The sequence below is a fragment of the Octopus sinensis genome, linkage group LG13 (assembly GCF_006345805.1).
Source record: "Octopus sinensis linkage group LG13, ASM634580v1, whole genome shotgun sequence".
NCBI lineage: Eukaryota > Metazoa > Mollusca > Cephalopoda > Octopoda > Octopodidae > Octopus > Octopus sinensis.
Window position 1 is genome coordinate 18,876,247 of NC_043009.1, and position 21,718 is coordinate 18,897,964.

General features: G+C 39.0%; 1 protein-coding gene across 1 annotated transcript in view; it reads left to right on the top strand.

Annotated features, from left to right (window-relative positions):
• Positions 1–2,086: 2,086 nt before the first annotated feature.
• LOC118765861 overlaps positions 2,087–21,718 on the top strand; it is a 34,295-nt gene continuing 14,663 nt past the window's right edge. Inside the window, exons 1-2 of the mRNA XM_036508547.1 lie at positions 2,087–2,209; positions 3,685–3,720. Of these exons, the coding sequence (XP_036364440.1) occupies positions 2,173–2,209; positions 3,685–3,720 (73 nt within the window). The 5' untranslated portion in view covers positions 2,087–2,172. The remainder of the gene's footprint in view (positions 2,210–3,684; positions 3,721–21,718) is intronic.

Genomic DNA, 21,718 nt, shown 5'->3' on the forward strand with positions numbered 1-21,718 from the left:
CATTTGGAGTTTTCTAGGGAAACATCTTCTCTTAAACTTTCTATGTTGTCCATGTTCATTAGAGCTAGGTCAGTTTATAATTTTCTGGGAAGAACAATCTAATCTTCATATAGTTGGGCTTTGCCGTTAGTTTTCAATGTACTCCAAAAGGCAAGTTTTGTAGGTTTGAAGATTTAGTTTCAACTATATAATTATATATAATTATATAAATGTAGTTTAAACTATATAATTATATTTTATAGAATTATATAATTATCAACATATAATTGAAAACATTTGTCTTTGCAGATTAACATTGTTGCTTTCTTATTTTGGTTAGAGATTTAGGTTCAGGATCCCGCAGCATAGTTTCTACAATTTTACATAACTGGTTTAACGTTTAATTAACTTCTGCCTGTTGAGTTCCACTTCCTCCTTCCTTAATTCTTTGGTATGGTTCTGTGTTTCGTCAAATTTTGTAGCTAGGATTGAGAGTATGTAGGCGACCTCTTTCAGTTTCTTTGGAACGTTTTCGTTCGTTGTATTAACGCTTCGATTTGACTTACGCGATGTTGTCGTTCCACGCGTCTTTTCAGTGTGTATGTTAACTGTGATGATCGCTCACATTTTACCCTTAAAAGCTGAAGGTCTTTGCTGTGAAGTGTGAGCAAGTGCAGTATCTAGACTTTGTTGGTGTACGCCCCAGACTAGTAACTTTCCATTACTTCTCTCAAGCGCCTCAGAACAGCCAATTAAAACTCTTTCGTTCAGCTGACAACGTGAAACACACTCATGTTGACTGACGCTTTTCCAACAAAAACAATCTATTATAATACATCGCTTACAATTGTAGCGATTCTCATTGTACGATGATGGTCCCATCCACTGCAATGACTGCCTTTTCAGTTCGATTTTATAGCCATACACTTACATTTCGTCACTTGTTATGACGCTTTTCAGAAAGTTTTCATATGTACCCAAATGACCAAACAGCTCCTGGCTGAAAGTAATTTGGTTCTTTTCAGCTGACACGGCACGCATTTACAATATCACAATGCATCCTCTTTTCATTCAAATCATGTGGGAAGAATTTTCAGTCGCCTACTTCTTTAGAAGCTTCACAGGTATCCGGCGACAGTTTCCAGAGATAGCAGTGCGCACTTTTGAAATGTGATAGGTAACCGTTGTCGCCAAACGTTGATCACACTTTGAATCGACGTTGGAAGATGTTTTTCCTCATTTGAAACACTGGCACCACATGTGACATGCATATGAATCAAACAACCTTCTCCATAGGTCTTTGGCATGGAGTGGTAACGTTACTATAAAAAGTTTTGTTTCCTAATTTGAAACAGGTTTTCACACAAAAGTGGCCTTTTCCAAATTTTTCAGCAACTAGTGTTCTAAACAGGTGTTCACTTGACTTACGTGACGGATTCTAAGGCGGCAATTACGTTCAAAATCAACCACATACTGTACTGCAGTCGCAAGCATGATGCACTGGATTATCGGGCTGCTTGAAAACATCTGTTTTTCGACAGATTACATATACGCGCGCGCACACACACACACACACAAAAGCACACATACCTGTATGTGTGCGCACATGCATGTGTGTGTATATATATGTACTCATACATACATACACATATAGGCATATATATATATATATATATATATATATACACTCAATATATACGTATATATTTCCACGCATACAAAACAGAAATCAATGTGTGTTTGCATATGTATTTAAAAACAATTGACACATAATTGTACTATTAGCTATTAATATAATCATAAGTTTATAATGTCGCCAGTGTGTCTAGGTTTATCTACAAATATTTGTCTCAGATATTTGTAAGTCAATCATTCTTCAAATTATTCTTAATCCAACAGATCTTCAATTTTATATTGATTGTATTTATTTATGTATATATACACATGTGTGTATGTGTATTTATATATATATATATATATATATATATATATATATATATGCATACTTATACATGCGCACATACATACACACACCAAACACACACATATATATGTGTGTATCTACATCTATATGTATATATGTATATATATATATATTATACAATATTCATGATGTTTATATCCTAGTGCATTTCCCAGTCAACATCAAACTTACTAGAAGCGACTTAAGAAAACACACCAGATTACGAAGTCATGGACGGATATATATATTGGTTATCTATAATACTTGGTAGGTAAAAGCTTTCGTACAATTGGGAGCAAATAAGGTATTCCTTGGTTAAAACGGGTGGAAAGCAGAGACACAATGGAAGACTGGCTAGCACTTCGAATTTTGCTCCTGTCATTAAGTCTCTTAATCTTTAAATAACCGATTCTGTCTAAGTGCTTTGGAAGTTGTTAGGAATACTTATAGGATCTTCTTATATTTCAATCTTAGAAATAATTCAAAAAGTCACTTACCAAATATCTATCTTACAATTTCCCCAAAGCATTTCATTATATTTGAAACATGTAAAAAGTTGTACGGAATGTAATTAAGAAATTGAAAAGTATTTATAAAGGAACAGGCAAATGTTAATATAAAATCTATACGTTTCATAAACTAGTAGATACCTAACTTCCAAGAGAGAGAGAGAGAGAGAGAGAGAGAGAGAGAGAGAGAGAGTAAGAGAGAGAGAGAGAGAAGAGAGAGAGAGAGAGAGAGAGAGAGAGAGAGGAGAGAGAGAGAGAGTAGAACTGTGTCAGTGTCCAGGTCAAACGTTTTAGCAAAACAATAATGAAATAAAACAGGTAAAGAGAAATAACTGTACATGTATATTCAAATGCTTCTCATGATTCTGCCATTATGTATGTTGTTAACTCAGGTCCAATACACATTCTTAGATACATTAAAACTGTGATATATTCAAAACTCCTTTTTGGAATTGAATCTCGAAGTACATATAAAACTATAAATAATAGCATATAAATATTGGGGTGAAAAAACTCTGTTGGATAGATAAAGTCGAAGGCTGCCATTGAGACTCGAACCCACATTGCTTGTAGACAGGTTTTGGTAGAATGGTAGAACGCCCGACATGTCTGTCAAAAGACAATGTTTCTATGTTATTATTTATAGCTTTATCCAATTCCAAAACAGAATTATTCTACGTCTCTCGAAAGTTTATGAATTTTTTTAATGCCAGATCTGTCTGTCTGTCTCTCTCTCTCTCTCTCTCTCTCTATATATATATATATATATATGAAATTACGACGTATGAAAACAAGGTTTTTTTCAAAAAAAGAAACCAAACTCTGTTTACATAGATAGTAAATATATTCACATATAGTGTTTATAAAAACTAAATTTATAAGTTCAAAAATTGCAGAAGAATTTGCTAGTGAACAGTTTAGCTTAAAGGTGAAGCACTATGACCGGTAATCACAGAGATGTGAGTCCGAGTCTCATGGCTGGCCGCTAACAAATTTTTCTGCAATATAAGGATGTTCTCCGCTGAGGTCGACTTTGCCTTTCATCCTTTCGGGCTCGATTAACTAAGTACCAGTTACGCAATGAAAATACTGTTTCGGAGATTAAACTCTGATTAATCCACGATAGATAAATAAAATGAGTAAACAAAACAGATAAATAAAATAAATAAATGAAATATATAAATAAAAATTATGATTGAGATACATGAACATTTAAATGATTTTATATTCCAGCTTTATATACACAAGCAGTGGCATCACAAGATCGAAGTAAGTTAATTTTTTCTTTTTCTTCATCATCACCATCTTCTACTCCATCTTGTGCTTTTCTTTTTTCTTCGAGACTCGAGCAAAGTGAAATGAAGTGTTTTACTTAAAAATACAACGCATCGCCCTCTCCAGGAATCGAAACTAAAATCTTACTATCATAGTTACTCGTTATTTCGTACCATTCGGCAGAGATATCAGATCTGAGAACCTTTCCATATGGTCAGGCTTTATATGGGGGAAAGACCTCAAGTGTGATTCCAAACCATTTCTCTTACTTCGTTCTCTCCATAAAGTTTCACGCTTTTCCAACACAATGCATACTAATATCCACCAGATATCTAGCCATGCTGGGACTCCCAGTAATGTTGCCTTTACAGCCTTTCTTTCCGAATATGCAGAGAAGAGAGAAGCGACCACTGAATGTTCTCAGCCTTAAATAGATCCTTGATCCGCTAAGCTGCCTTGTCTTTCATGTACGTTTGATGGCCTTCCGTACATCATGAAGGACATTTTCTACTTGAGCGTTAACAGCCGTCTACAGCTGACGCAGCAATATATAAGGGACTTTGTAACACCTGCGGCTAGAGCTTCAGTAGAGGGCGTAAACTCTACCCTCCTCATCTCAATTTTCATAAATCTAGTAGAGTGGTGTAATTTCACTCTTTCACCTATAAATTTCACTCTTTTACTTATAATTCTCGTGGAGATTTCTTCAGCGAAGGAAGCCTTGCTATTGTTGCTGTTGTGGTGCTGTTACTGTTGTTGGTGCTGTTGTTCCTATTTTTGTTGCCATCGCTACCTTTGCTACGTCTTCTGCTGCAGCTTTTCTTATATTTACCCAACGTGCGTAAGCGAAAGCAGGGTATTGCAATTACTCGTCTTCGTCTGTTTGTCTGTGTGTTTGCAAAATTACTGGAAAACGGCTGAACGGATTTTCACCACATTTGGCAGAAATACTTATTGGGTGAGTGGCTCGAAATGATGAACATTAGGTTTGATTATCTTTAAAAAAATTTTTTTGTACTCGAACTTACACATTTCCCGTGGGTGTGTGTGCGCGCGTGCGTCTACAGTAATAGATTCGAGGGTGTCGTGTATTTACGATTTGATTTCTTAAGTTTACCGGATTATAATTACCATTATTGGTGATGCCTAAAAAAATTAATAAAACTTTAAAAATCGAACTAACAAATTTTCTGATAAGCAAGTTGACATATTATTTTATTCACTTTCTTTTTCGTGTGAATTGGCCCTTGTCTGCGTGTGTATAGACCTTGGTGTCCCAATGCGCGTAGACACGTGTGGGTACATACATACATGCATACATACATACATACATACATACATACATACATACATACATACATACATACATACATACATAAATACATACATAGATATGAGACTCTGTGTGTGTGGGCGTGCGTGCGTATGTGTGTGTGTGTATACACTGATGGATTCGAGAGTTTCGTTTATTTACGAGTTGATTTCTTAATTTCACCGGACTATAAATACTAATAATGATGATACTTAAAGAAATTGATTCAGTCCAATGAAAAAGCATGGGTAAGCAACGCATTGTAAACCACACTATAATTTGCGGAAAAGTTTATCTGCGAGCAGGGTATGTATCACCCCTCCGAATCCGTTTTTTTTTCATTATTAATATTCTTATTTTTGGGTGGTCTTTTTGTTTTTATTGCTACTGTCGTTTGCTATTATGGCTGTGGTGTAATTTTGTGAACTATGGACTTTCAACAATGAAAACCCCCTCCATTTCCGCGCCCAGAATTATGCCTTTTCTTCCATTGCTGCTGTTGCTTTTGTTAATGTTGTTATTACTACTACTTTTCAAATTCGTTCTCCTTTCCTCTCACATGCTACACCGGTTTTTACAATTCATCTCCCACCATTCCATTTAGTTTACTGACTGTAGACGACGACGATGACGATGCCTAGTTTATAAAAAAGTATAATTTAATAATAAACATTGAAAACATTCCTCACAAATTTGAGCTTCGAACGGGCGACAAACGCCAGCCAGCTCTACGTGTTCTGCTTGATTTAAACACGTTATATAACAAAATTTCAAAAATTAGCTTCTTAAACATAAATAGACGAACAAACGTACGAGCGACTCAAAGCGACGCGTTGCACACATACTACTACTACTACTATACTACTACTACTACTACTAATAATAATAATAATAATAATATATAATAATAATATAATAATAATAATAATAATAATAATAATAGTAATAATAATAATAATAATAATAATAATAATAATAATAATAATAATAATAATAAAGAGAAACCGGGGACGTTTAACATGTGAGAGCTATAAAACACTGCTCCGAAATCTATCCAAAAACATCGGAAATAAAGACATCGCATGGAGCAAAAAAGTAGCTGACAAAAGGTTGGACTATATCCGAGTAAGTAATACTCATTGAAATTTAATACTATTTTCCAAACGAAATTATGTATTTTAACTGGATATCATCTTCACTGCTCGCACAGCACATGGAACTTGCTTGATACATTACGATCCATCAACACCAGACCATGTCCGACCCCAAACACCAGGTACAAAAAAATTATAAATAAACTAAATAATATCAGTATTATTCAACCCAAGAATAACAATCAAGAAGTGCGTACTTTCAACACAAAAAGTGCGAAAAACTACACGTGCAAAACAATTTGACAACAGAAATGAACGGACCGATACCCTACGAAAATGATGACCGTCAAAATAAAGAACCGGACGTTGTTCCTCATGTCCCGCAAATAGAACCAAAAAGGCATAAATGGACACGTGAGGAATATATTTCAATCCTACACGCTTACTATACAGCAGTGCTCTACCCAAAGAACGAAAACACCACAACATATACATATAAAATCTGGATGAAAAATAACCTAAATAAAGACTTGGACACAGCAATGAACCCTAATAAACTAGCTAACGTACGAAGATATATTCTCAACGCAAAAAAATATCGGAAATAGAAATAGAACATTTAAAAGAAATAATACATCAGGAAAATGTAGATAGAAGCTACACAACAATGCCAAATAATATAAACACTGAGATAGTGAAACACGAAGACAGACATAACATTTCCATCAAAAACGAAGTAAACAAAAAACAACAAACCCAGACCGTAGCGATGTATAATAATGTACAAATGCACCAATCCAGAACACCACAGAATATGAATGAGAAGGAAGGCGAAACAAATCTAAAAACCTGGAAACAACGAAAGGGAACCTAATGATTATAATGCTATAAAAATGAAAATAATCAAAGAACTGAAAACCACAGATCTCAGAATGGACCACCGACCATACCTCCCAAAAATCAAAATAGACAATAAAACAACAATAATACGTAGCATAAACCTGGCCTTCACGGAACTACTAGCCACTGAAACAAATGGCAATATCACTGAGATAAATTACTTAGTATATGCAGCAGCTACTGCAGCCACAAAAGAAGGTGGATACACCCTCAAACCCATCCAAACAGGAGTAACACCACCCAAACAAAACCTGTGGATAAATAATATTTTTTAAAAACTTTTAAAAAGAGAAAATATCTGTCGATTCTTAACGGGATTAGTAGACAATCAACACTACTAAGTAACAAGAAGAAAAAAATACTAAACATATTTACCTGAAGTAAAAGAAAAGCTAAAGCAAGATATCCTTGCCAAAACACAAAGGATCCGCCGGTATGGAGACGCCAACGTCTCTTTGAACAAGACAAACAGTTCAACTCCAACCCCAAAAAGTTCTACCAAGAACTTGGCTAAAATAAAATAGACATCACTGCAGCACCAACGGCAGAAGGAGTGGTAGAATTCTGGAAAGAAATATGGTCGGCGAATGAACAACTTCAGAAAAAGACTATTAAAACAACGAACTTAGCATCTGAGCAACTCTGGACCCCTATAACAACTGAAGAGCTCATCCAAGCACTGCAAAGACTAAGCAACTGGAAGGCACCTGGGCACGACAAGATCCCCAACTTCTGGTTAAAATATCTGACAAAAAGCTGGCTGAAAACTTTAATGACATACTAGCAGAGCCAGAGACAATGCCTGAATGGCTCAAGAAAGGGAAAACTATCTTAATTCCCAAAACCTATGAAGCAGCAAAACTGCAAAACTACAGGCCTATAACAAGTCTCCCTACAATTTACCAAGCCTTTACTGCAATAATATCGCAAAGATTGAGCAAGCAAGAAAACAACATATTTCCAGAAGAACAGAAGGGATCAACTAATGCTGCAGAAAGAAGAAAGGCATCAGTATGGCCTCGATCAATTACCGAAAGGCTTTAAATAATATTCCCCGCACGTGAATCCTCGAAACACTAGACATAAGAAAGTGTGGCACCAATAAGTACAAAATTCATAAGACACTCTATGAATAAATGGCAGACAGTGCTACAGCTCCAAACAAAAGAGGGACTCGTGAAAACCAAATCCACCCCCATTAGAAGAGGAATATTCCAGGGAGACACGCTCTCTCCACTCCTTTTCTTCTTGGCACTAACACCTCTACCTGATATGAAACATAGAACTGGATGCGGATACAAATGTTACGGCAAAACAATCAGCCACCTTTTATATATGGAAGACCTAAAACTACACGCTACAAATGATAAACAGCTGGAAACACTACTACAGACAGTATATGGATTTACCAAAGAAATAGATATGAAATTTGGCTTAGAAAGATGCGCCAAAGCAAACCTGAAAAGCGGAAAATTAGTTAAGAGTAGCAGCATCACACTAGATAAAGCCAATGAAATAAGAGAATTAGATCAAAGCCAGACATACAAATATCTAGGAATCCTTGAACTAGATATGATACAACACACACAAATGAAAGAGAAAATAAAGAAAGAATACTATAGACGAGTTAGATCAATACTAAAAACAGAGCTCAATGCTAAAAACAAGATAATAGGTATTAACACTTTAGCCGTCCTAGTTATAAGTTACAGCAACAATATCTTTAACTGGACACTAAATGAACTAACCAAAATAGACAGGAAAACAAGGAAAATAATGACAGGATCTAGGATGCACCACTCAAAATCTGACATAAAAGGTGGTAGAGGCCTTATACAGCTGGATACTATTATAAAATAACCACCATAGGACTGCAAAAATACCTACTTCAGAATCAAGGTAAACTGATACAAATAGCGACAAAACACGAGCAAAACAAAAAACCGTTCTCAGTATTTAAGGAAGCTGACAAATATAAACAAGAAATCATACCACCTAACAAATATGAAGAAGAAGAAACAACAAAAGCTATAAAACAATTGAAAACCAAACTAAAGCTAGAACAGCAACGAACCATGATAAAACGATGGCAAGAAAAGCCCGTTCATGGCAAATACTGGACTAAAATAAATGCAAAAGAAATAGACAAAGCAAAATCCCAGCAATGGTTGAGAAGCTCAGGACTCAAAGCTAGACGGAAGAATTTTTAATTGCAGCACAAGACCAAAGCCTCCCCACCAGAAATTACCAAAAACATGTAATGAAAAGAAACATAACAAGTAACTGCAGAATATGTGGAGATGGAAAGAAACAATAAATGATATTATCTCTGGCTGTCTAGTCCTGGCTAAGAAGGAATATACTTACAGACACGACAGAGTTGGGACCTACATACACTGGAAGCTATACCAACACTATGGATTAACAACAGAAAAAAGATTATATAGGCACACGCAAGAAAAGGTCATAGAAAACGAGAAAGCAACCATACTTTGGGATATGCCAATACACACAGATAGAGAAATTAAGGCCAATTGACCAGATATAGTTGTCAGAGATCACGAAGAAAAAATATTTTCTAATTGATGTATCAATACCAGCAGATGACAACGTTTCTCTAAAAGAAATGGAGAAACTTTCAAAATACAAAGACCTGGAAATAGAGGTAACTAGAATGTGGAATCTAAAAACAGAATCAATTGCTATGATAGTAGGCGCATTAGGTATGATAAAAAAATATTCAGACAAATACATAACAAAAACACCAGGACTAACAAATATATATAACATACAGAAAATTGCACTACTGGGCACTGCACACATCCTACGCAGAACACTTTCAATACACAATAACCATCAGAGCATCACAGCAAACCACAGCACATAACCAAGGCGCACAGAGCTGCGCTTGGTAGTGAGGTGAAAGCACGATATAAAAATAAAACTACTGAATAATAATAATAATAATAAATACTTTTATTGGCCACAAGTGCTTACATAAAAACAACATGAAATGACAAAATAGGACGGTACAAAGGGTTTTAGAACGTGTAAATAAAATAAAGAAGAACAAATAAAACTCCGAATAGGGGAGTGCTTTAATGATACTCATGGAAAAATCTACAAAAGCCACGGGGGCTTGACTAACAGGGCAAAATCCTTTCTCTTTTTATTGTATTCGTCCTACATGTGACACTAACTGTTCGACAAAGCTCCACAAGTCAGCAATGCCCAGACACTGTACGAGAGCATGCAGAACGATTTCATCGCTCCGCATGCATCTGGACAAGCCTGTCTGAGTGCATACTTATGCCTGTAGAGCTTATCACGAACCGGCAGAGACCCCTTCCCCCCATCCGGTAGTACTGTCATGGCCAGGGATTTCTGGAAGTTATCCATAGGCCCCGGCCCGAAAGTCCTCCGGAAGAGACCAGCCAGTTAATCCCTACCGACGCCCAGAACCTCTCCGAGATCGTCGTCACTCTTGTCCTCCAGTTTATCCCCTATGGAACTCCAAGGTGGAACTTCCAGCGACAGCATTGCCCGACTGGCCGAGGGCTGTGAGCGCTTGGAGACACTCTAGGTGTCAAGCACCCTGCCTCGGCCTACGCCTGATGCAGGACTGAAGTTCCGTCAAGGAGACGAGCTTCGGAAAAGCGCGTTCAAAAAACGGCAACCACACCTGCTCACCGATACGATGTCCCAGCCTCAGCGCATGTCTGCGCATCTTCAGCCACGGCATGCCCAGTCACCCACGCAACGGGTGATGACAGCGGTACCTGTCCCTTCTACAGGAAGCAGAATAACAAGTGCACCTGCCCGTTCAGCCACGATGCATGGCAAGGGACGACAGTTAGACGGTAGTATATGACGGATGCGATGTACACATTCACCACCTCCGCCCGATATTTCAGGGACAGCTTCCTCTCTGACCATTTCTGGGTGAGACTGACCACACTGTCTGTCGCCTCACCCCATTTCTTGTCCACTTGGAGGTTTGGGCCGAACCAGACCCCGAGCAACTTAACCGGTCCTTCCGTCCAGCGTCCCACAACACTCTTCATGTGCCGAGCTGCAGGCCCATTGACTTCTCCTGGTGAATCATTGCTCCTGTCACTGTTTGGTTTTCCCTTAGGGTAGTGTCCGATTCCCGAGATGTCCGACACTGTCACGATGACGTTGTTGGCGTAAGCTGACACGAATCTTCCGCCTCCTAGTTCACGCAGGATGCCCGTCAAAACATCCAGCTTCCTCAGTAATGGCTCGAGTGCCAGTACATACAGAAGAGGTGAGAGTGGTCATCCTCGACGGACCGAACGTGCGATGCTAAACGATTCCTACAGATGACCATTTACTTTGACCACTGAACAGATGACGCTGTACATTGCAGAGATCCAGCCTTTGAAAACGGGACCGAAACCAGCCGCCTTAAAGACAGCCTCCAAGTACTGATGATCGACCCTATCGAAAGCTTTCGATTGATCCAAATTGATCAGGGCACCACTCATGCCACGTTCTTTACCAACCCTCTTTATGACGCATCGCGTGAGATGGAGGTTATTGTGGAAAGACCTGTTGAGGATAGCATGTCTGTGCATCACCCACCAGTCTGTCAACGATAAGCGCCAACCTCTTTGCTAACACCTAGGCCAAAATTTTGTAATCTGCTTTTTGCAGGCCTAAAGTTATCAACAATGTCCTTCTTGTTCGGATCTTTTCTCAGTAGCGTCACCACACCTCGGCCCACAGATCTAGGAATTCTCTCGTTCTGCTGCCAGTTGCAGTAGACATCTCCCAAAAGCTTACTGAACAAGTCTGGCATATGAATATAAAACTTGAAGGGTAGACCATCCAATCCCGGAGACCTGTCCCTTGTGCAACTAACCAACGTGTCATGTATATCTTCAGCTGTTATCGGCATTTCGCAGAGCTCCATATCCCTGGCCGAAAGCCGCGGCATACTATCATGGTAGGAAGTGAAGTTCACCTCTGCCTCCGGACCACCATGTACTCCGTACAGTTCAGCAAAGTGCTGCTGAAACGCCGCACAAACCTGCTTGGACTCATGTAGCATGCGCCTGTCCCGACTCCTCAAAGGCCGAATTGTAGTTTTATTACTATGTTGCGTCTCGGCCACCCGGGCCCATCGAACGGCTTTCTTTCCTTCCTGCTTTAGAGCACGTGCCATAGCTCTGACAATGCAACCTTCATGCTTGGTGTTGAAGAACCGCTTCAGAACCAATCATGCTGCCAGCACATCGGTCGCTATGCCTCTACTGAGTGCCTCTTCTAATTTCCTAACTAGGCCTCTCTCTACTTTAGTCTTCTCTATCGCTAGTTCTCTGCTAAATTCTACAGCTTCTACATACAACAGAGTTATAGGCCTAAAATTATCACTTTTGTCCTCTTTATTCGAGTTCTTCCTCCACAACACAACCACTCCACGGCTCACAGCAGTGGGAAATCTCCCGTTCTGCTGCCAGTTGTGGTAAACGTCTGCCAAGAGACCACCGAACAAGTCTGGCATATGAATATAAAACTTGAGGGGAAGACTATCCCACCCCGGAGACTTCTGTCTTGTGCAGGCCGTCATCGTGACCCGTATATCTTCAGCTGTTATCGTCATTTCGCAGAACTCTGCATCTCTGGCTGGGAAGCGCAGCATACCACTAAGATGGGAGGCGAAATCTACCACTGACCCAGAACCACCACGCGCACCATACAGTTTAGCGAAGTACTGCTGAAATTCTACTTGTACTCTGTCATCATGTGCCCATCACAGCTCGACAAAGACCGAATTGTTTCTTTGTCTCCACGTAGCCCCTCTGCCACCCGGGCCCATCGAACGGCTTTCGTCTCCTCCCATTTCAGTGCACGCGCCATAGGTCTGACGACGCAACCTTCGTGCTCAGCATTGAAGAATTGATCAAGAGTCAATCTCGCCGCTAGAAAGTCGGTCGCAATGTTTTTCCTAAGAGCCTCTTCTAACTTCCTAGCTAGGTCTCCTTCTACTCTAGATTCATCTAACGCTATTTGCTTGCTAAAACCTACCGCCTCTATTCTAATAGCCCTTTTCAGGGCTATCCACCAACGGCTGTTGACGATCGCGCCTGCCAACTCTCGATGCAATAACTTGCTAATCCGGTCTCTGAAAGCTTGGCGCGCCGGAAAGGACGCATTCAGATTCCATTATCCGGGGTCCTGTCAATGGATCATCTATGTCGACCATACAGATCACAAATTTATGGTCCGTGTACCCGACGACTTTGAAACGTAGACAACTTATACTATTTCTATCAACAGGTCTACAAAATACTCTATCTAGATACGATTAAGAAGACCCGATGCGGTTCGCTCATGTCCACATTGGCGCATTCGAGAAATCCAGTCGGTACTTGTCAACCAAATGAAAGCGACTCAGCAAGTTTGTGAGACTTTGATTCCCCCCTCTCCTATCAGCTTGCCCCACCCTCTATCGACGCGTACGTCCAAGATGGCGTTCCGGTCGCCCACTAACATTATAGAGCGTGGCATCCCATGGAAATCCTCCAAGCGTCTGAAGAAATCTGGCTGCCCCGCCCCCGTGGAGGGTGGGTAAACAGCGAATAGTCTAAAGGCCCCGCCTTCACTGTCGCTCACGCTCACGTTCGGGTCCAGGAAGATCGTCCGAACTTGGAGATCCAGGCCTTTCCTAATCAGTATTGCCAGAGGAAAAGAACAAAAAGGGGTTACTCATCCTCCTAGAGCTGTTGGCAACCCAGTGACCCAAGCTCCGGATCTGGTTCCTCTGGGGAATCGGAAAAAGCCGCTTCGTAGCGCGGACGCTTGTCCTTCCCACGTCATGCGGAGAAATCCCTCCGAATTTTTTGCATGCTTTGAGAGGTAGCCGAATTAGCATTAGGTAATCCGGAACCCTAAGGGTGCTGGTGTTGTAAATTGCTCCCTCCCTCTCAATCTCCTGGTTTCTGGCTGAGAACCAACAAATTTTTGTTGGTTCTACTCACGAGCACGTAATTCGGGGTTTCCGAATTGGTGACTGTAATTTTCTTTTGGAGGCTACGTGTGGTTGTGAGTGCATTGGTGGATTTGGTTGGGGGTAGTGGTGGTTGTGGGGATAGTGATGCTGGTGTTGTTTTTGCTATGCTTATGTTCGATGTGCTGCGGGTTTCTGTGTTTTCAGGTGTTGGTATAGGTTCGTCTTCTTTTTCCTTTATCTCTTGCGTTCTTCTTTTTTTTGCTTTGTAAGGTTCTTCCTCGCCTTCACTATGGGATGAAGAGGGACTAGTGCCTGTAAGATCTGTCTCGGGGTGTGTACTTGTGATAGTGTGAGCGCGTTTGTGTGAGTGCATGTTTGAGAGGGGAGTTGAGGAGTTCACTTGCCTCTGTTTTTGGAGATGAGGCTACCGTTTTATTAAAAAGGTCTCTTGTTGGGGGTACAATATAGGCTGCAGGTGTAGCTGCATGCCTCCCAACGTTTGGGGGCAGAAGGTTCTCAAGTTGCTTGTGTACCCACTGATGTCCCATCTGGGCTTCCTGCCTTCCTCAACGACACGCAGTTCCACCCCGTTGGGTAACTGGATCAGGTCGGGGATCTTCTCGATATTTTTTCCGGTTTTACATTAATTAATATTCCCAAATTGATCCCACACCAGTTCTCTCTCCTGATCCTTTTTACCTCCAGGAGTGACTCTGAGCTCTGCACCACACAGGCGACAATCCACCAAACGTTTACGGCCGGTGGAACGCCATTTATTCAAATTCTGGTCGTTCTCTTTGAGTGGTATGTGGGATACAGGATCAGCTCAGTCCACCGGGATGACACTGCGTGTCTTCGTGCGAGATCCTCACTTTTCCAATGCTGGAAAACTGCCTTCCTCTCTGTATATGGGCCACATCTATTAAAATTTCTCCGAAGGCCTTCTCAACACGACTGATGGACGCTATTTCAGCTCTCACACTTTTGCGTGATACGTATTTAAAATATACTATCTTCTCTTTTGTCTCTATTATTTCGGGAGGTACGAGCACTGCAGCCTTACTCCCCTCAAATTTAATGAGATCTTTCACTTTTGACAGTTCACGGGTTTTGTCATCAAGTGCGATAACAAACATTTCTCTCTTTGCGTTCGCTACATCAGCAAACCTTTATTTTTGTTATTGGTTTTGTTGTTGTTGTCGTCGGCGTTGCTGTTGTTGTTGTTGTACTACTGCTGCTACTGCTGCTGCTGTTGCTGTTTCTTGCGTTGTTGTTACCACTGCCACTACTGCTTCCGCCGCCGCTATCAATGCTACCACTGCTGTTGTCGATGTTACCACTACGTTCCTCCAAGGTGGACTTTGTACTTTTTCTCCCTCCCTTTTCTCCTCCACCTCTCCTGTATCGTTGCCAGTAACGGAGGGGGGGGATCTTCAGCAGTCACTAGACTTACGGAAGGACAGTTAATTCTTTATAACTCTTCAAAGCTGCGCTCAGCCATCTTGTTGAATTGTATATGATTAAACGCCAACCGAACTTATTTTGTGAGTCAAATATAACTCTGCGACGTGCCAAACAGAGACAGAAAACCAGTGACGGGTTCCTGATGTTTCTATTAACAACATGGAACAAAATGTAAAACGAAAAAATGACACCAAATTGGTGTAAACAAATGTTTTAGACTGAATTTATTTGGAGCGTTCGAAAACACGTCCGATGTACTCCGTCGCGTACACATGTTTGTGATGCACATGCCTGGTGTAGTATTATCAGACGAGTAGTCATAATGGATATACTGGGCTTCGTATATTTTACCTCATTGTCACTTTGATGGCATGCGCTGCTCTTTCACTCAATAATAATAATTTTTAGTTATCACCGCTAAGCACACTCACCCTATAAATTAATTACGATGAGCCGTCGATTTGCTACCAGCCGACGGATGTTGACTGGAAAAACATTAGAGAGATTGTCTCGCTTATCAGCTCGCAGCGTCACCGCTCGGTTTCTGTGACTGAAGAGGAGATTACTATTCCGAAATACTTCCTTCTCGCAGTCAGAATGAGTGGCGCTGCGAGCTGATTTGGGTGCATTTACACCATATGTCTACAACGAAGATTTTTCTCCGTCACAAAACACGATGACTGACTTGTTTACAAGTCCGAACGTGCTATTAGCATATTCGAACTGGTATTAACATTGCACTAACACTTTTAAGCCTAACGAAGGCTTTTCTGAATCAATAAATCATCTGCCCTGCATTCTCAAGAATAAGGTTAGAAAGTACATTTCCTCATTCTTATCGCTCGAGGCAGCCTTTAACGATGCTGCCCTTCAATAGAGAGAAGATACTCGATATAGCAAGTGGGAGCAACCCTAGAAAGACTCGCAACATGCCCGACTATTAACCCCCACCTTATAAATGGAATCACGAAATACCCTAAATAACGATAACACCAACAAGTAAACAAAATGACCAGCTTAAACTTAACTTCTACCTACATTCGTTTGAGGGAAAAGGTTAACACACCCAATACATAAGGACTTAAATACTGGACTTTGTACTTTTGTTCTTTACATTGTCAAAGAAAAAGGATTAATTCTAAAAGCAACAAAAATATGTGCATATGTAACAAAAGAGAAACACTGACGGGGTTGTTTACAAAGTTGTAGGTACATGAACAAATTCTAAACTATAACATAACTCCAAATTTAATCAGTTAAAATTTCTCGAAAACATCTCTCCATAACAACCGGCCATAAGAATCTAATTGCTACCCTACTCTAACCTACACACCCAAGGAAGATTTTAAATCAATTGATACAATATAAAGGCAAGACTACCTTTAACGCATCCAACGATGGTGTAGCTGGCCGAACATTCGAAGTCACTGTCAAAAACATTCTTATTTAAGAATAATATATATATGTGTGTGTGTGCGTGTTTATTGGATGAATGAATTATCCTTTGTTTACCGTTAACATGGAAAATTCAATAAACAGTTACCAGGGTAGCAAAATTCACGCAAGTAACACGGATGAAGCGACCCATTCAAAGGTGGAAACTCGGGTTAATGTGCAATAATTTGTGTAGTATAAGTATATAAATGGAGTTGAACGCAGATGTTATTAAAATTCTTTTACTTTCGACATATGTTTCGAAGACAACATTGGTTTTATTCCAAAGGAATAAACGGTATAAAATGCAATCTTCTCATCAGGAAAGAAAGAGAACCTTTCTCTACAACAAGACATTATAACAATTTTGATGACTGCATAAATGATAAACAGAACGCTATTAAGTATTTTTTAAAAATCCGTTAGTAGATTCGACGTCAAGGGCAGATACTAGAAAGAGAAGGGTTAAAGAAATAATAAGTAGAGAACAAATAAAGAGGGATACGTTGGTTGAAAAATGTTCAAAGGCTTAGAAGTAGATTTCTCTATTGAAGTGAAGTGCAAGTTAAACTAACTGTTCAAGCTATAAAAACTGGTATAAATCACTTATATGAGCTAAAGGTATGTTTCTGCCAGTGCTTACATTTGTAAGATCGGTCTATAAGTGTGTTAACAAGGTGATTCTTAGAGAAGAGAATATGAAAGAGTTCAGAGTTGCAAATGTTACAAAATCCCTTGCCCTTATCGTAAGGAAAAGATATGGACATGATGAACCAATCTAACTTAAAATCTTTATTGTTGTCTTTAAGATGCCAAACCAATTTACTTAGCCCTGTGTTATGACGTTTACTGCTATCCCTAAATGATGAATAATGATCGGAAATTCTCTTAGATAACTGGGAAGAGGATGCGCCAATGTAGAAGTAAACATCTGTGCCGCAAGAAATTTTACATTGGTATATAGAATTCTTGATCGTAGAATTATTAGACATAAATTTAATTCTGTTGGGGTTGACCTCAGAGACAAAAACCATGTTTTTATTGCTATTATTATTATTATTATTATTATTATTATTATTATTATTATTATTATTATTATTATTCTATGTTTGACTTTTGCTTTATATTTGTACAAGTTGGCTCCAAGTCTCACCCAGAGACCTCAAGAGATAACAGGTTGGAAGTTCATGTTGTTATGCCCAGTGTGCCATATATTTGGGTTTCTTTTTGGTGTTGTACTAGTGAATGTCTAAAAAAAAATTTTTTTAAACGATTATTATTATTGAACATCTGCAATCAACTCCATTTATTTACTTATATATATATATATATATTATATATATATATATATATATATATATATATATATATATTATATATATATATATATATATAAGTCAAGGTAGAAAATGCTAAAATAATTTTATCATAAAAACATTTTAGTACCGGTTTCAGTCATTCAGACTTTTTCAACTCTAAGTATGGAAAACAATTAAATTTTGGAAAAATTATTGGATATTTATTTTGAATGTATCATTTTAAATATTTGCGTGTGTTTTATTCTAAGATCGTGGTGAATATATCATTTGTTGTAAATGCGTCCAAAAGGGGTCTGTATTTTGTGATAATGAACAACTCTTTACTAATTCGTTGGCTACAGGTTGTATCGTCCCTAAATTGAGAGAGGATTTTTGTTATTGGCGCAAATGTCGATGTGTTGGCTGAATGCTATTTTTCTGTTTTTCGGAATTTTGATCTGGGATCTGTGCAGAGCCTTTGACGTAGACTGTTTTCGTTTGGCCTGTATATTGCTCTTGATACCCAGAGCAGGTTAGTGCGTATATCAGGTTCTCCGAAGCACATGTGAAGCTCCTTTTCACTGTGAAACATTATCCCTATTTGAAGGAGAACTCTAATCTCTCAATCAAATTGACGCATATCCCACAGTTGGGTCTCTCGAATTTATTTTACTGGGGGTTCAGTGTTTTTGTTGAGCGTATTCGGCTTGTGTTGGGAGACTTTTCATAGATTTGGGCTGTTTCTTGCTTTTTATGATGGTGTGTGCTTGGAGGATAAAGTTCATTCTGTGGTCCTTTTTTAGCAGGGGAATGTTTTGAAGGATGGTGTCGAAGGCTTCATTGTTAAGATGGTTGTGTTGAGATATATGGTAGGGCGTTTGGTTGCAAATCTTTCTTTAATTTGGGATGTCCGAGTTCGTGGATCTTGAGTTGTAGGGCACGTTGAAAGCATATGTCAGTTAGAGAAGGTGGGTAGTTCCTGGTGATGAGTGTATTCTTTAATTCATATAGTCGTGTGTCCCTAGTGCTTGCATTAGAAACTATAGTACAATTCCTTTTTGCTACGTTGGAGTGGATATTCATTCTGGTGTGTCTGCACAGATCCCAGATCAAAATTCCGAAAACAGGAAAATACCACTCAGCCAACACATCGACATTTGCACCAACAACAAAAATCCAAGCTTCAGAATTTTACCCTCTATCAATTTAGGGACGATACAACCTGTAGGCAACGAATTAGTAAAGAGTCATTCATTATCACAAAATACAGACCCCTTTTGAACGCATCTACAACAAATGATATATCCACCACGACCTTAGTATAACGCACACGCAAATATTTAAAATGATACATTCAAAATAAATATCCAAGAGTTTATTAGAAACAATTCGAATCACTACTATAATCCACAACGAACCAAATTTAGGTCACTATGCCATTTAACATCCTACTACTATCATACCACTCACGCATTCTTTTATTATTTTTTCTCTTGTTGTTGTTGTTGTTGTTCTTCTTCTTCTTCTTCTTCTTATTATTATTATTATTATTATTATTATTATTATTATTATTATTATTATTATTATTATTATTATTATTATTATTCAGTAGTTTTATTTTTATAGCGTGCTTTCACTTCACTACCGAGCACAGCTCTGTGTGCCTTGGGTATGTGCTGTGATTTGTTGTGATGCTCTGATGGTTATTGTATGGAAAGTGTTCTGCGTAGGATGTGTGCAGTGCCTAGTAGTGCAATTTTCTGTATGTTATATGTGTTTGTAAGTCCTGGTGTTTTTGTTATGTATTTGTCTGAATATTTTTTCATCATGCCTAATGAACCTACTATGATAGGAATTGTTTTGTTTTATTATTATTATTATTATTATTATTATTATTATTATTATTATTATTATTATTATTATTATTATTATATGTTTGACTTTTGCTTTACATTTGCACAAGCTGGCTCCAAGTCTCACCCACAGACCTCAAGAGACAACAAGTTGGAAGTTCAAGTTGGTGTTATGCCCAGGGTGTCATATATTTGGTTTTGTACTTACTGTTGTACTAGTGAATGCCTAAAAAAACCATACGAAAATTATGTTTGTTTTAAAACTTGAGATTGCAAAGGAAGTATTTTGCGTAGGATATGAGCAGTTCCCATGGGCACTATCTTTTGAATTTCTGCCATTGTGGGGTTTCCTGGTATTTGAGTTAGGTAGCAATCAGCCCCTTTTGCAATCATTCCCAGGGCGCCTATGACAACAGGTATTGTTTTAGTCTTCAGGTTCCACATTTTGCTGATTTCAATTTCCAGATCTTTATATTTGCTCAGTTTCTGGTAGGTCTTGACAGTTAGGTTTATATCGATTGGGACAGTCATATCAATGAGGAGGCATGTTTTTTGTCTTTTACTATGATGTCTGGCCTATTAGCGTCTATCTTTCTATCAGTTTGAATAGTGAAGTTCCAGAGGAGTGAGATGTGGTCATTTTCAAGCACTGGAGGTGGTTTGTGTTCCTACCAGTTTTTATCATGGGGCAAGTCCAGGCTTTTGCAAATTACCCAGTGAATATATTGTGCAGCTCTATCATGCCTGTTGAGATACTCTGTAGGCGCAAGAAGACTGCACTTGGAGACAACATGATCAATGGTTTCATTTTGTTGTTGACATACACGACAAGTTGGGCTACCGCCGTTCTTTAATATGTTGGCCTGGTAGTTCCTTGTAGGTAGGCATTGATCTTGAGCTGCTATGATAAACCCTTCTGTTTCAGATTTTAAGCCAGAGGCCATTAGCCATTGATGGGTCAGGGCTTTCTCAACATCTGCATTATTCGCTCTCCTTGAGTATTTGCCATTGAGAGGTTTTTCTTGCCATTTATCATTCAGAATATCTAAGGCCGCAGATTTAGCACGGGTGTTCATGCGCTTTGCTTTTTCTGTGCTTGTTTCTTGTGTGTCTAATTCCGGAATTTGTTGTATTCGGAATTCACTTAGATATTCCTTTGCCTGTGTTGTTACTGAGTATGATGCTTTCTTGTTTTCAGGTTTTGAGACGAGTTTTAACATCCAGTCCTCAGAGTTTTTCAGATAGGTGTCTAGGCCAATTGTAGCAACCTTCGTTGTTATTACCAGTTGTAAAAGCCCACGGCCTCCCTCTTTTCTTGGTAGATAAAGTCGATCTATATCTGCCTTAGGGTGGTGCATTCTATGCATTGTCAACAGTTTTCGTATTTTTCTGTCAAGATTACATATTTCAGTAATTGACCAGTTAATGACATTGAAACTGTAAGTCACGACTGGTATGGCTAAAGCATTGATCTCTTCGATCCTGTTTCTTGCATTCAGCTCTGTCTTGAGTATTGCTCTTACTCTGCGATAACATTCTCTCCTGATCCTTTCCTGCATCACTGAATGTCTTATTCCGTCCCCTTCAATTACCCCTAGGTACTTGTAGCTCTCCGCTGGGTTTAACTCTTTTATGACATTCTGCTGGTCAAGGTTAACGTT